This window comes from Geotrypetes seraphini, chromosome 1 (genome assembly GCF_902459505.1).
Source record: "Geotrypetes seraphini chromosome 1, aGeoSer1.1, whole genome shotgun sequence".
Lineage (NCBI taxonomy): Eukaryota > Metazoa > Chordata > Amphibia > Gymnophiona > Dermophiidae > Geotrypetes > Geotrypetes seraphini.
The window spans coordinates 380,554,187-380,568,378 of NC_047084.1; the positions used below are offsets into that span (position 1 = coordinate 380,554,187).

Here is a 14,192-nt window from a genome sequence, read left to right on the forward strand (position 1 = left end):
AAAGTAATAGGATCACCCTTCTCAATCTCCTCTGGTAATCCAAGTACCCTCAAATTGTTCCTTCTTGCACGATTGGACAAATCCACAAAATCCCTTCTTAATGCTTCAATTTCTTTATGATCTTTTTTACACAGTACTTTTTCCTCCTCACATTTTTCCACCCGTTTTTCTAAACATTCCATTTTCAAATCCACTGCATTTAACCTTTGAGTTAAACTCACTATCTCTCCTTTCACCTCCTTTATGTCTTTTGAATTTTCCAAAACGATATCTTTTATCGTTTGTATTTCTCTCATAAGATCTCTGTTATCAATTTCATCTGCTGGCAACGGCACCATCTGCAGGGAAGTGGAGTCAATTTTTGATCTTTTAACAGACCCCAATCCAGCTCCAGCCATGGAAGATTTACTTTGTCTGCCCGACGCCATTCTTATACTTCTTTTCTCTCACTAATTTTGTCTTTCCTTTAAACTTTTAACGCTATTTTTAAAATCAAGCTGCCTGTCACCATGGAGCTGTTTCTTCACACAGCCATCTTCGTTCGCCTCGAAGCCACGCCCCCAAGACAATCCTTCTTGCAGCGAGATGTCCTTCCACTAGAAAGTCCTATCAATCTAAATGGAAACGATTTTCCATCTTCATTGTCCAGTTGACGATATTTTATCATATCTTCTACATTTGTCAAATTCCGGCCTCAAATCCAACTCTGTCAGATTTCATCTAGCAGCTATCGTGGCCTACCATACTTTTATGCAAAATAAACCAATTTCACACCATCCTCACAATTCTCATTTCATGAGAGGTCTCACTAATCTAAAAGCTCCACTGCAAGACCCTCCTCCAGCGTGGGACCTAAATTTAGTTTTAGATCAATTAATGCAAGCCCCTTTTGAACCACTGGGTTCTGCTTTTCTTACATTCCTTACATGGAAGACAATTTTTCTCACAGCTTTAACTTCAGCCAGAAGAGTTAGTGAACTTCAAGCACTAGTCATGTATTATTCTTACCTTCAATTATTTCCTAATAGAGTACAATAATGAACTCATCCCAGATTCCTTCTTAAAGTAGTCATGGACTTTCATATGAACCAAATTATAACTTTACCATCATTTTTTCCTGCTCCGCATTCCTCTCCAGCAGAACAGTTTCCACACATTAGACTGCAGAAGAGCATTACTTTTTTACCTCAAAGCAGCTGCTCAGCAGACAAACCAGCTCTTCATTTCCTACAATCCAGCTACCCAAGGAAAATCAGCATCAAAGAGAGCCTTCTCCTCTTGGATAGCACAATGTATCAATTTCTGCTACACAAGGGCACACTTACCACCACCTGGTGCAATTGGGGCTCATAAACTACAAGCTACAGCTTCTTCCATAGCAAATTTAAAGTCCATTCCCATTCAAGATATCTGCTGGGCGGAGATCGATCCAAGATGGCTGCCGCTTGCTGCTGCTGAGTAGACGCGTACGAGTGTCTCTCTTACCTTTGGAACATGCCTAAGAGAAGGGGAAGAAGCGTCGGTGGTGCCTCCCGACGCTCGGAGACCCCTCTGCCTGCAGTGGATGCCATTTTTAGGCGTCTGTTGAGTGAGCAGGTATCGTCGGGGAATCGCCCGCTGGGAGCGCCGGCAGAGAGTAGTGCCGCGGCGAACTCCCTTGGGCTAGAAGTTTCTCTGAGCCCCGACGTAAGGTCACCGCCCCTGCAGCCGTTGCCGCTGGGAGCAAGCTCACCGCGAGAGGAGAGCACGCCGGAGGAGGAAGTGTTTTCCTCTCGAGAGGCCAGCATGTCGGAGGGCTTGCAATTGAAGAAAGCTGAAAGTGAGTTACTCCTTTTAGAAAAACCGGCGGTAGGAACAACTCCAGCTAAAGGGGATCAAGGCTCCGGAGAGGTAAAACAGCCGAGTGAACACTTATTAATGACACAACCAATTTTTGTTTCTCCTGTTAGACCTTCTGAAGTCACTCTAAACTCTCTCTGGGACTTAGTGTCCAATTTCGGAAATGCCCTTAACTTACAGGTAAAAAATTTGGACAAAGAAATACAAATCCAGAAAGAAGAGATAAAAACTTTAAAGGAAGAGACTGTATCACTGAAATTAGATATCCAAGAAGAAAAGAAGAACTTAAAAACAATTAAGAGTAACCAAGATTTATTTGTTAAAGACAATATGATTATGCAGAGAAAATTGGAAGCTTTAGATAACAATATTCGGATTAATAATTTACGATTAATTAATTTTCCTAAAGTATTATCAATTTCTCCACGAGATATGATAAAGCGATACTTTCTGGAAATTCTTAAAATACCTGAAAATGCTTTACCACCTCTTACAAAGGTTTATTATTTACCTATAAGAAATCAGGATCCTCAAAAGAAAGAAGATGAAGGAATACCACAGAAAGAACCCTTGGACGTTTCCACTTTGTTAGAGCAATCAGATAGAGAATTGGCTATTCCAGCCACTCTCTTATTGACTGTGGCTTTGGCCCCAGACAAGGATTGGATTCTTAAACTTTTCTTTAAAAATAGGGCCAAGGACTTTTTGGGGTTCATATCCAGATATTTCCTGATGTCTCGAGAGAGACTCAGAAGAGAAGAAGGGAATTCTTAATGTTAAAACCAGTAGTGACTCAAATAGGGGGTTTATTTTTTCTTAGGTATCCTTGTAAATGTGTCATAAGATACCGTTCCTTGAAATATGTATTTGTAGATCCAGCTCACTTGACTACTTTCCTTTCTGCGAAACGTCTTGAGTCTGTAGAACCATCTGTACCATTGTGATAATAATAATTAGCTCACTTCTCAGTAGTAGCTTAAGTGATTTTTCTTGTTAAAACGTTTTACTTTAATTTAATTTCTACTCTTATCGTTAATCTTGAATCTTAATTTGAGGACTAGTGTGTGATTAAGTTAGGATGTATACTTTCTTTATTATTTTGAATTGCTTTCAGGTTTGAGAGTAAATAATATTATTATGTTTTCTTGATCTCACTTTCTGTACAAGATGATATGCTTGACAATAAATGTGCAAATTTTATAAATAAATAAATAAAAAAAAAAAAAAAAAAAGATATCTGCAGGGCTGCAACTTAGTCTTCGGTTCATACTTTACCAAGCACTATTGTTTGGATCAGAACTTAGCACAAGAAATACAATTTGGACAATCAGTTTTACAGAATTTGTTTGCAGTATGACTCTTTTTGCCACCACCCATCTCCTTTTTTCGAGCTTGGGACTCACCAACAAGTGTGCCTGCAAATCACCTGCTTGTCTATGGAGAAAGCAAAGTTGCTTACCTGCAACAAAGTTGCTTACCTATACCCGTGATCTCCATAGACAGAAGGGGAATGCAGCCACACTTATCCGCCCTCCATCCCCTTGTCTCAATTTTATATTGCTAGAGACAAAACAGGCAAGCTGAGGGGAGGAGCTCTAGGTGTAGGGACTCCCGCACATGCATAGTAAGCTCAAAAGCTTACCTAGCTTGGGGAGAGCACCAGCATTCAGGATCAGTCCGATGACTTCACCAACAAGTGTGGCTGCATTCCCCTGCTGTCTATGGAGAACATCTGTTACAGGTAAGCAACTTTGCTTTCTAGTTAAACTAACTCCAAGGACTACTTACAAATTTTATTAATCAGAAAAACCCTAATTTTAAATATGCCCATTAAGCCTTAGGCTGCCCATGGAGTATTTATACTACACTTATGTATAAATATCAGTTCACTAAATAAGGATCAACAAAGTTAGTTATGGGCGCAGTCTGCTAACAGAGAAGAACAAGGATTCGTTTTGCTGATTTGCTGTTAACTCCTTCTGAAGGAGTACAGCAAATCACCCATACCATCAACCAGAAAATCGAGGGCAAGCATGCCTCCTCCCAGCCCATTTGTGGCATACAGAGAAATGAAATGATTTGCAGACCAAAAGATGTACAAGCAGCAGTACAGCTCAACTACAACGCAGCAAGGGGATAAAATTTGTAATTCCACCAACCTCAGAGTTCTGTGTGATGGTACTGGATTGTCAGGAACTTGGGAAGCTAGATCCAGTAGCTCCTGAGACACAGACACCAGCTGCTCCTTCAGCTCATATGGCAACAACATTCCTGTAACAAAGCCAAAAAAAAGCCAAGACCCAAGCTAAAAGTTCTGTTTCATTCACAAATACCGAGGTCGGTTTATCACACTGCATGAAACATGATAATTAACAATTCACTAAAAGCTTTATGAATGTTAGTGAGCAGAATTTTAAAGCACTACAATAACGTGCAGAGAACACGAGGTTACCACAGTTTCTCATAAAACCTTTAATTATACCTCTAGAGATGTTCTTAAAATTTCATGGTGGCCTAAACATGATTAACTTAACATTAATGTTAAAACCTCCACATTAATGTTAACATGTTAAATGATAACACAGGTGTTTAGAGCATGGTAGCATCATTTAGTAAACAGACCTAAGTCAGTACAGAACTGCATCTTTCTAGTCTAGAGTTCTGGAAGTCAACCACTGACCTGTTAGAGAGAGAGCACAGGTCCCAACAGAGTTTGACTGCTGTAAGGAATACTACATGATATTTATTCTTACAAATTAATTTTCTTTCCTGGTGTCCTGCTAGAGTGGTCTAAACCAATGAGTTATATTTCTAACCAACACAGAGAGGTATAGAAACACAAACAGTTTCCAGTGACATCAATTTCAGAACAAAGTTTCAAATAAATCTACTAGAGCGATCAGATACAGCCTCTGTTTTCAGCCTATCCTGCAGAATCAAGTCACTCACAATCAAGCAGCAATGTTTTATGTAAACAAGCAAGGGGGAACCAGACACAGAAATCTCTGCAAAGGCATCATTCAAGTTTGGTCCTTGGCAATGCAAACTGACATTTTCCCGATAGCCACAAATCTCCAAAAAGCAGAAAACAAAATAACGGACAAGTCAAGCCATTACTTTCAACCTCATGAATGGTCCTTGAAGAGCATGATTATGCAAGACCTCTTCTGAACATGGAGTACTCCGGTCATAGATCTATTTGCATCTCACCAAATGCGCTCAACTATATACCAAGATTCCAGCATCAAGCAGGATAGCTCCAGATGCATTTATAATAGACTGGCGTCATCAGTTCCCATATGCATTCTTATTTCTTCCAGTGCCCAGAATGATTCAACAATTCTTACAGGACAAGATAAAAATCACTCTCATTGCACTAGACTGGCTAAGACTTTCTTAGAATCTCTACTACTAGTTATTATTTCCACAGCACTACCAGATGCATGCAGCGCTGTACATTAAACACGCAATAGATGATCCCTGCTCGAAAGAGCTTACAATCTAATTATAACAGGATAAAGGGTGAATCAATATATGCTGCTCATGAAGGGAAATATAATGGGATGATGAGGTAGAGAAGGTAAAGGCTACAGAGGAAATGAGAAACAGATATAGTGGATTACTAGTTGAAATGGTTAGGACCTAAATGCAGCTTTGAAAAAGTGGGCTTGGAGCTTGAATTTGAATACTGCCAGAGATGGAGCCTGGCGTACTGATTCAGGCAGGTTGTTCCAAGCATACAGCACAACAAGACAGAAGGGGCAGAGTCGTGAGTTGGCAGTAGAGGAGAAGGGTAAGACAAGAGAGACTTACCCAAAGAACAAAGCTCCTGGGGTGGGGTGTAGAGAGAAAGAAGAGAGGAGAGGTATTGAGGAGTCGCAGAGTACATTTATAGGTCATTAAGAGGAGTTTGAATTGTATGCAGAGTAGACAGGGAGCCAATGAAGCGACTTGAGGAGAGGGGTAATATAAGCATAACACTGGCAGAATACAAGGTGTGTAGCAGATTTCTGAACAGACTGAATGGGGGACAGATGGTTTAGTGGGAGACCTGAGAGAAGCATGTTGTAGTAATCCAGGCAAGAGGTGATGAGGGCGTGGATAATAGTCTTGGCAGCATGCTCAGAAAGGAAACTCTGGATTTTAACAATGTTGTATAGAAAGAAGCCAGTACTCACTACCTTAAATAGATGTTTAAGAGAAAATACGGAAGATCTCCGTTTCGCTCCCGTGTGTTTACTCGGGGCTTCATCAGGAAAGCGCCAAAGGTCACTCTTACAATTTCCAGCGCAATACTACTGTTCTTTCTTGCTTTCAAAGTGGAAACTACTTCATTTACACCTAAGCAGCAGCAGGACCAGCCACCACTACCAAGAGCTCTTTGCCCCGATCCAGCCAGGCATGTGAGCTCCTCCCTCTGCAGTCCATTGGAGAGATCAATCTACCTGCTTTTAAATATCAGCAACAGTGGGAAATCAACTGCTTTTACACCTCAGCAGCAGCGGAACTATCCGCAACTACCAAGAGCACACAGATCCGATCCAGCCAAGAGTGTGAGCTCCACCTCCCCCTGCAGTCCACTAGGAAGATCAACTGTTTTTTACACCTAAGCAGCAACAGGACCAGCCACCACTACCGAGAGCCCTTTGCCCTGATCCAGCCAAACAAGTAAGCTCTTCCCCCAGCATTCCGTTGGAAAAATCAATATGCTTGCTTTTAAATATTATCAGAAGTAGGAGATCAACTGCTTTTACACCTAAGCAGCCTATAATAGGAGCCCTTGCCCCGATCCAACCAGGCATGTGAGCTCCTCCCCCTATATCCCGTTTAAGAGATCAATCTACCTGCTTTAAATATCAGCAGCAGTAGAAAAACAACTGCTTTTACATACAAGCAGCAGCGAGACCTACCGCAACCACCAAGAGCCCCCCAGACCCGATCCTGCCAGGAGTGTGAACTCCTCCCCCTGCAGTCCATTGGAGAGATCAATCTGCCTGCTTTTAAATATCAGCAGCAGTGGAGATCAACTGCTTTTACACCTAAGCAGCAACGAGACCAGCCACAACCACCGAGAGCACACAGACCCGATCCTACCAAGAGTGTGAACTCTTCCCCCCATGCAATCCGCTAAGAAGATCGACTGTCGGCTCCGGGCGGCTTTCCCGCAGAGGAGAGAATCCTGCATTCACCGTGGGCCTCATCTGGGGCAGCCTCCTTGGAGCGGCTGGGGCACGGGCAGTGTGTCTGGGAGGGAATGCATGGATGGGAGAACATCGCAGGGGAGGAGACATAGGCATCCTGGGACTGTCTGCCAAGTCTCTTCCCTGAAGAAGCCCTTTCTGGAAACTTACTTGCTCCACTTCATCACTGACGCTGAAACCGTGGATTGAAGACAAAGTTTTATTTTATTTTTCTTTCCAGCTTATGATTTATCTTTAATCTTATCTATTGTTTTGCCTTTTGTCTTTGTTTTGTTCTATTTCTATCATTTAAATTTCTCCAGAATTCTACTGTTCAACGGCTCCCCCTTCTGCTTCTATTCCTTTCTCTCCTCTCTTCTACCTTCCAAAGTATTTAGATCAATGCTGTCTTGTTAAAATGTTTATTTTATTTTTATTTTTCCTCTAACTCTACTTTTCACTTCTCTATTACCCTCCAGGTACTTTAGTTAGATTGTGAGCCTTCGGGACAGTAAGGGAATTTTTCAAGTACCTTTCTTATTTCTAATCTTAATGTATATTTTCTGTAAACCGCTTAGAACCTAACGGATGTAGCGGTATATAAGAAATAAATTACATTACATTACATTCTAATGTTTCCTCTTCACCTGGAGTGGAGGCTTCCAGGTGAAGAGGAAACATTAGAATGAAGTAGTTTCCACTTTGAAAGCAAGAAAGAACAGTAGTATTGCGCTGGAAATTGTAAGAGTGACCTTTGGCGCTTTCCTGATGAAGCCCCGAGTAAACACACGGGAGCGAAACGGAGATCTTCCGTATTTTCTCTTAAACATCTATTTAAGGTAGTGAGTACTGACTTGTGTGACAGCGTTTGTTTGAAAGGAGATAGTGTTATTCACAATACGAATCAAGAGGAGTATAGAAAGAAGCAACACATTTTGGCAATTTATTGGCTATGTGACAAGAAGAACAGAGACGAGTTGCACCATGGAGCATTACATATTCTTGGTCTTATTTACCATCCTTTTCCTAATAATTCCTAGCATCCTGCTTGCTTTTTTGGCTGCCGCCACACACTGCACAGAAAATGTCAGCATATTAACTACAATGACACCTGATTTTTTTTTCTTGGGTGCTGGGCCCTAGCATCTGGTAAATATAACTTGGATTATTTTCCCCAATGTGCATCATTTTGCATTTGTCCACATTAAATTTCATCTGCCATTTGGATACCTACTCTTCCAATTTCCTAAAATCTTCCTGCACGTTTTCACAGTCCACAAATGAACTTTGAATAGTTTTATGTCATCTGCAAATTTAATCACCTCACTCATCATTCTGATTTCAAGATCATTTATAAATATGTTAAATAAAACCAATCCCAGTACAGATCCCTAAGGCACTCTACTATTTACCCTCCTCCAGCAAGAAAAATGGCCATTTAACACTACCTGCCCAAAAACCAATTAACATAAGAATTGCCATACTGGGACAGACTCAAGGTCCATCAAGCCCAGTATTCTGTTTCTAACAATGGCCAACCCAGGCTCCAAGTACCTAGTTAAATCCCAAGTAGTAAAACAGATTTTATGCTGATTGTCCCAAAATAAGCATGAATTTCCCCAGGCCATCTCAATAATAGCTTGGGGAAATGATAGCACCTAACAACTCTCCCTTCCCCAAAAAATACATGAAAGTTGTATAAAAACCTCAACATGACTTTGTCTTACTTACATGAGAAGTATTCTTCTATAATCTTTTACCTAGTTTCATTTCCTCTAAAGGCATCCGTCCCATTAGTTACCTTGGGATGAAACGCTGCCTCAGCTTGCACGTGAGGGTCGACACCAATCTCCAAGTCATGCTTCCGTGCAACATTGTGAAGCATGCAGCATGTCACAACTATTTGTGTTACTTTCAAACATAGAAATATAGAAAAATGAAGGCAGATAAAGATCATATGGCCTATTTAGTTTGCCCAACCATGAAAATCACTTCCTCCTCCTCTCCCTTAGAAATCCAATGTACTTGCCCCAGCCTGTCTTGACTTCAGATACACTCTTTGTCCACCTCAGCCATTCCAAGTATTCACCACCCTTTCCATGAAAAAGTATTTTCTGAGGTTACTTCTAAAATATATCCCCTTTCACTTTCATCCTCATCCTACACCCCTCTTTCCAGAGCTGCTTCTCAATTGAAAGACTTGCCTCATAGACATTTATCAGCAAAGCAAGTGGGGAGTGGGATAGACTGCGTCAACAATGGGGTAGACAATATTTATTTGTACAAATCAACTTACAATTATAATACACATAAATTCATATGAAAAAAGTCCAAATGTATAGAAAGTCCTGTTTTAATAATAATAAAAATATTTTTATTTATATCCCGTCATACCTTTTCAGATCGAGACGGTGTACAACAAGAGAGGCTGTAAGGAATACAGCAAAGTAACATCAATTAGTTTTGGAAAGGGGTAGATAGACAGTTATGTGACGGGACAACATAGGGAATAGGAGGAAGGGACGTGTGGGAAGAGGTAAGTACTGAGCAGGTTTGGAAGTTCAAACAAATTTGTCAAATAAGTGGGTTTTTAGTGATTTTCTGAATGTATGGTATGTTAGTGAATTCAGGATTAGGTCGCTTAAGGTGTTATTCCAGATCCCTGCTTGAAAGAGTGTCCTGTCGTGGAATCTTTTGAATTGGCATCCTTTGGGAGAAGGAAATGTAAACAGTAATGTTCTGCATGAGAAGCGGAGTTTGTCCTGTAGGATGAAGTTGTTTCAGGAGGTAAGTGGGTGCGGTGCTGAAAAGTGTCTTTAAGCAAATTTTTTGCCGGTTGGGCAAGTGCCGGTTGCTTGAATACCAGTTAATCAGTATTCTACTGTATATGCAAATATTAGGTACAGTATATTCACTTTGCATATTATGAATTCAAGACCTAGAGGGCTTCCCTCCGATGTCAAAGCATACGTCAGAGGAAAGCCTTCTGCCTTCAGTGGCTCTCATTGCAGGGACATGCAGGCTGCGGTTCACACGTTGCACGTAGCTGACCTGGAAACCTTCTCTCCACATGCTGCATGTGGGTCAGCCACATGCAGCATGTGAATCGCTGCTTGCGCATCTCTTCAATGAGAGCCACTGAAGGCAGAAGGAGCGAGGGTGGCTCGAGTAAGTAAGGGAGAGAGGGGACATGATCTGGGAGAAAAGATAAGGGGAGGAGCACGATTTTGGGACAAAGGCTGGAAGGCAGGGGTGCACAAACTTGGGACACAGAAGGAAGGGAGGGAGCATGAACATGGGACACAGGGGAGGGAGAAAGGGGGCACAAACTTGGGACATAGGAGGGAGAATTGTTGGGCATGAGTGTGTGATTGAGAGGCAAAGAGATGGTGCACATGCGGAAAGGAAGAAAGAGGAAAACTGGGCATAGAGAGAGAGGAGTGAGGTAGAGATGTATGGGGAATAGAAGGATGAGAGGGAGAAATGTTGGATATGGTGGTACAGAGGGAACAGAGACAGATTGAAGGGGATGCAAATGCCAAGTTAGATTTTCTAGTCACCATGGCAACCAAGTACCTAGGGTTTGTTGAGCTTATATGGTGGCCACCCAGAAGCCAAAACATAATACCCTTTGAATATTGGCCCAGCAATGTTTTCCCTTCTACATTTTTCTTCTTTTATGAATTATATTCTGACAAAATTTTAGTATGGGTGGACTTCTACAGTCTATGTCCCAAAAATGCCAAAGAAAGAAAATGATCAAGTATTTTATATCACATTCATTGTTGGTTTAATCATGACTGGTGGGTAGACTGGATAGATCATTCAGGTCTTTATCTGCCATCATTTACAATGTATGTTGCTATGTAATTAATGACTTTGCTAAACTATCCTAGTAGCCCTACAGCAAGTCAATGAAGATATGTAAGCTACATTTGTATAACCTGAAGACCTAGTATAGTAAACTCTCAGTTATACGGCACTCTAGGAAATTGGTGGATGCCAGATAAAGCACAGTTACTTACCGTAACAGGTGTTATCCAGGGACAGCAGGCAGATATTCTTGACTGATGGGTGACGGCACCGACGGAGCCCCGGTACGGACAATTTTAGAGTAATTGCACTCTAAGAACTTGGAAAGTTCCAGTAGGCCGCACCGCACACGCGCGAGTGCCTTCCCGCCCGACAGAGGCGCGCGGTCCCCAGTTAGGATAAGCCAGCTAAGAAGCCAACCCGGGGAGGTGGGTGGGACGCAAGAATATCTGCCTGCTGTCCCTGGATAACACCTGTTACGGTAAGTAACTGTGCTTTATCCCAGGACAAGCAGGCAGCATATTCTTGACTGATGGGTGACCTCCAAGCTAACAAAAAGAGGGATGGAGGGAAGGTTGGCCATTAGGAAAACAAATTTTGCAAAACAGATTGGCCAAAGTGTCCATCCCGTCTGGAGAATGCATCCAGACAATAATGAGATGTAAAAGTATGAACTGAGGACCAAGTAGCAGCCTTGCAGATTTCCTCAATAGAAGTGGAACGGAGGAAAGCTACAGATGCTGCCATAGCTCTCACTCTATTGGCCGTGACAGAACCTTCCAGTGGCAGTCCGGACTGAGCATAGCAGAATGAAATGCACGCTGCGAGCCAATTTGACAGCGTACGTTTAGAAACATGACATCCCAATTTATTCGGATCAAAGGACAGAAAGAGTTGTGGAGATGATCTGTGGGGCTTAGTACGGTCTAAATAGTAAGCTAAAGCCCGCTTACAGTCCAAAGAATGAAGAGCCTGTTCTCCAGAATGAGAGTGAGGTTTCAGAAAGAAAACAGGCAGAACAATGGATTGGTTGAGATGGAATTCAGAGACAACCTTAGTAAGAAACTTTGGATGTGTACGCAGAACCACCTTGTCATGATGGAAGACTGTGAAAGGTGGATCAGCAACTAGTGCATGGAGCTCACTGACCCTCCTGGCAGAGGTGAGCGCAATAAGAAAACGTACCTTCCAAGTTAGAAACTTGAAAGTGGCGGTAGCCAAGGGTTCAAATGGAGGCTTCATTAGAGCAGACAGAACCAAATTGAGATCCCAGATCACAGGAGGGGGCTTAAGAGGTGGTTTCACATGAAAAAGACCCCGCATGAATCTGGACACTAAAGGATGAGCTGAGAGAAGTTTCCCCTGAACTGGCTCATGAAAAGCAGCAATAGCACTGAGGTGGACTCTGATGGACGTAGACTTGAGACCAGAGTCAGATAAGGAAAGAAGATAATCCAACAAGGTCTCCACTGCAAGGGAAGTGGGATCATGATGATGAAGAATACACCAAGAAGAAAACCGTGCCCACTTCTGATGGCAACATTGCAGATTGGCCGGTTTCCTGGAAGCATCCAGAATAGACCGAACGGGCTGAGACAGAAGAGAATCATGTGAAGTCAGCCCGAGAGATACCAAGCTGTCAGGTGCAGAGACTGGAGGTTGGGATGCAGAAGGGTTTCCTGATGCTGCGTAAGCAGAGAAGGAAACAGTGGAAGAAGAAAAGGTTCCCTGGAACTGAGTTGAAGCAGAAGGGAGAACCAATGCTGCCTGGGCCACCGTGGAGCAATCAGAATCATGGTGGCTCGTTCCCTCTTGAGCTTGAACAAGGTTCGTAACATGAGTGGCAGAGGAGGGAAAGCATACAGGAACAGATTGGACCAATTTAGGAGAAATGCATCTGCTGCCAGACGGTGAGGAGAGGAGAGTCTGGAGCAGAAGTGGGGCAGCTGATGATTGTGAGGAGCTGCAAAGAGGTCCACCTGAGGAGTGCCCCATTGAGCAAAAATGGACTGGAGAGTCAAAGGATCGAGAGTCCATTCGTGGGGCTGGAGAATTCTGCTGAGTTTGTCCGCTAAGGAATTCTGTTCTCCCTGAATGTAGATCGCTTTTTCTGGAATAAGTGACGAGCTGTGGCCCAAGACCAAATCTTCTGGGCTTCCTGGCACAAGAGGCGAGAGCCTGTCCCACCCTGTTTGTTGATGTAGTACATCGCAACTTGATTGTCTGTGCACAGTAGAAGAACCTGAGGAAAGAGAAGATGTTGGAAGGCCTTGAGGGCATAAAACATTGCTCTGAGTTCCAGGAAATTGATGTGGTGCTTCATTTCCTGGACTGTCCAAAGTCCTTGAGTTTGAAATTCGTTCATATGAGCTCACCAGGCATAAGGGGAGGCGTCGGTGGTGATGACAAGTTGATGAGAAGGTAGATAGAACAGAAGACCTCTGGAGAGATTTGAGGATATCAACCACCATTGAAGAGATTGACGAAGAGATGATGTCACAGATATGTGTCGTGAGCAAGGATCCGTCGCTTGGGACCACTGGGTAGCTAGGGTCCATTGAGAAGTGCGCAGGTGAAGACGTGCAAGGGGGGTGACATGAACTGTCGAGGCCATGTGACCCAAGAGTATCATCATTTGCTTGGCAGAGATGGAACGTTGTGGAAGCACCTGCTGACAAAGATATTGAAGAGTTTGAAGACGGTTGGACGGTAAGAACGCTCTCATCAGGACTGTGTCCAACACTGCTCCAATGAATTGAAGCCTTTGCGTGGGGATAAGATGAGATTTGGGTAGATTGATCTCGAATCCCAGGAGTTGTAGAAAAAGGATGGTCTGGTTGGTGGCCAGGAGTACTGACTGAGATGAAATGGCCTTGATTAACCAGTCGTCCAGGTAAGGAAAGACCTGAAGGTGGTGAGAGCGTAGAAAGGCAGCCACCACAATCAGGCATTTGGTGAACACTCTTGGAGAGGAGGCAAGACCGAAGGGTAGCACCTTGTATTGGTAATGACAATGATTGATCATGAAGCGGAGATACTGTCTGGAGGCCAGATTGACCAGTATGTGAGTGTATGCTTCTTTGAGATCGAGGGAGCATAGCCAGTCGCCATGATCGAGAAGAGGGTAAAGAGTGGCCAGAGAAAGCATTTTGAATTTTTCCTTGACCAAGCACTTGTTGAGATCGCGAAGATCTAGAATTGGTCTGAGATCTCCTGTTTTTTTGGGGACTAGAAAGTAACGGGAGTAGAATCCCTGCCCCTTTTGATCCAGAGGAACTTCCTCTTTAGCGTTCAGAAGGAGGAGGGATTGAACCTCCTGAAGAAGGAGGGAAGACTGAGGAGTGTTCAAAGCAGACTCTT

The 14,192-nt window shown here is 42.9% G+C and overlaps 1 protein-coding gene across 1 annotated transcript in view; it reads right to left on the minus strand.

Moving 5' to 3' along the window:
• WRN (WRN RecQ like helicase) overlaps positions 1-14,192 on the minus strand; it is a 405,773-nt gene that overhangs the window by 344,305 nt on the left and 47,276 nt on the right. The window contains exon 7 of the mRNA XM_033960777.1: positions 3,999-4,110. Coding sequence (XP_033816668.1) covers positions 3,999-4,110 — 112 coding nt within the window. The remainder of the gene's footprint in view (positions 1-3,998; positions 4,111-14,192) is intronic.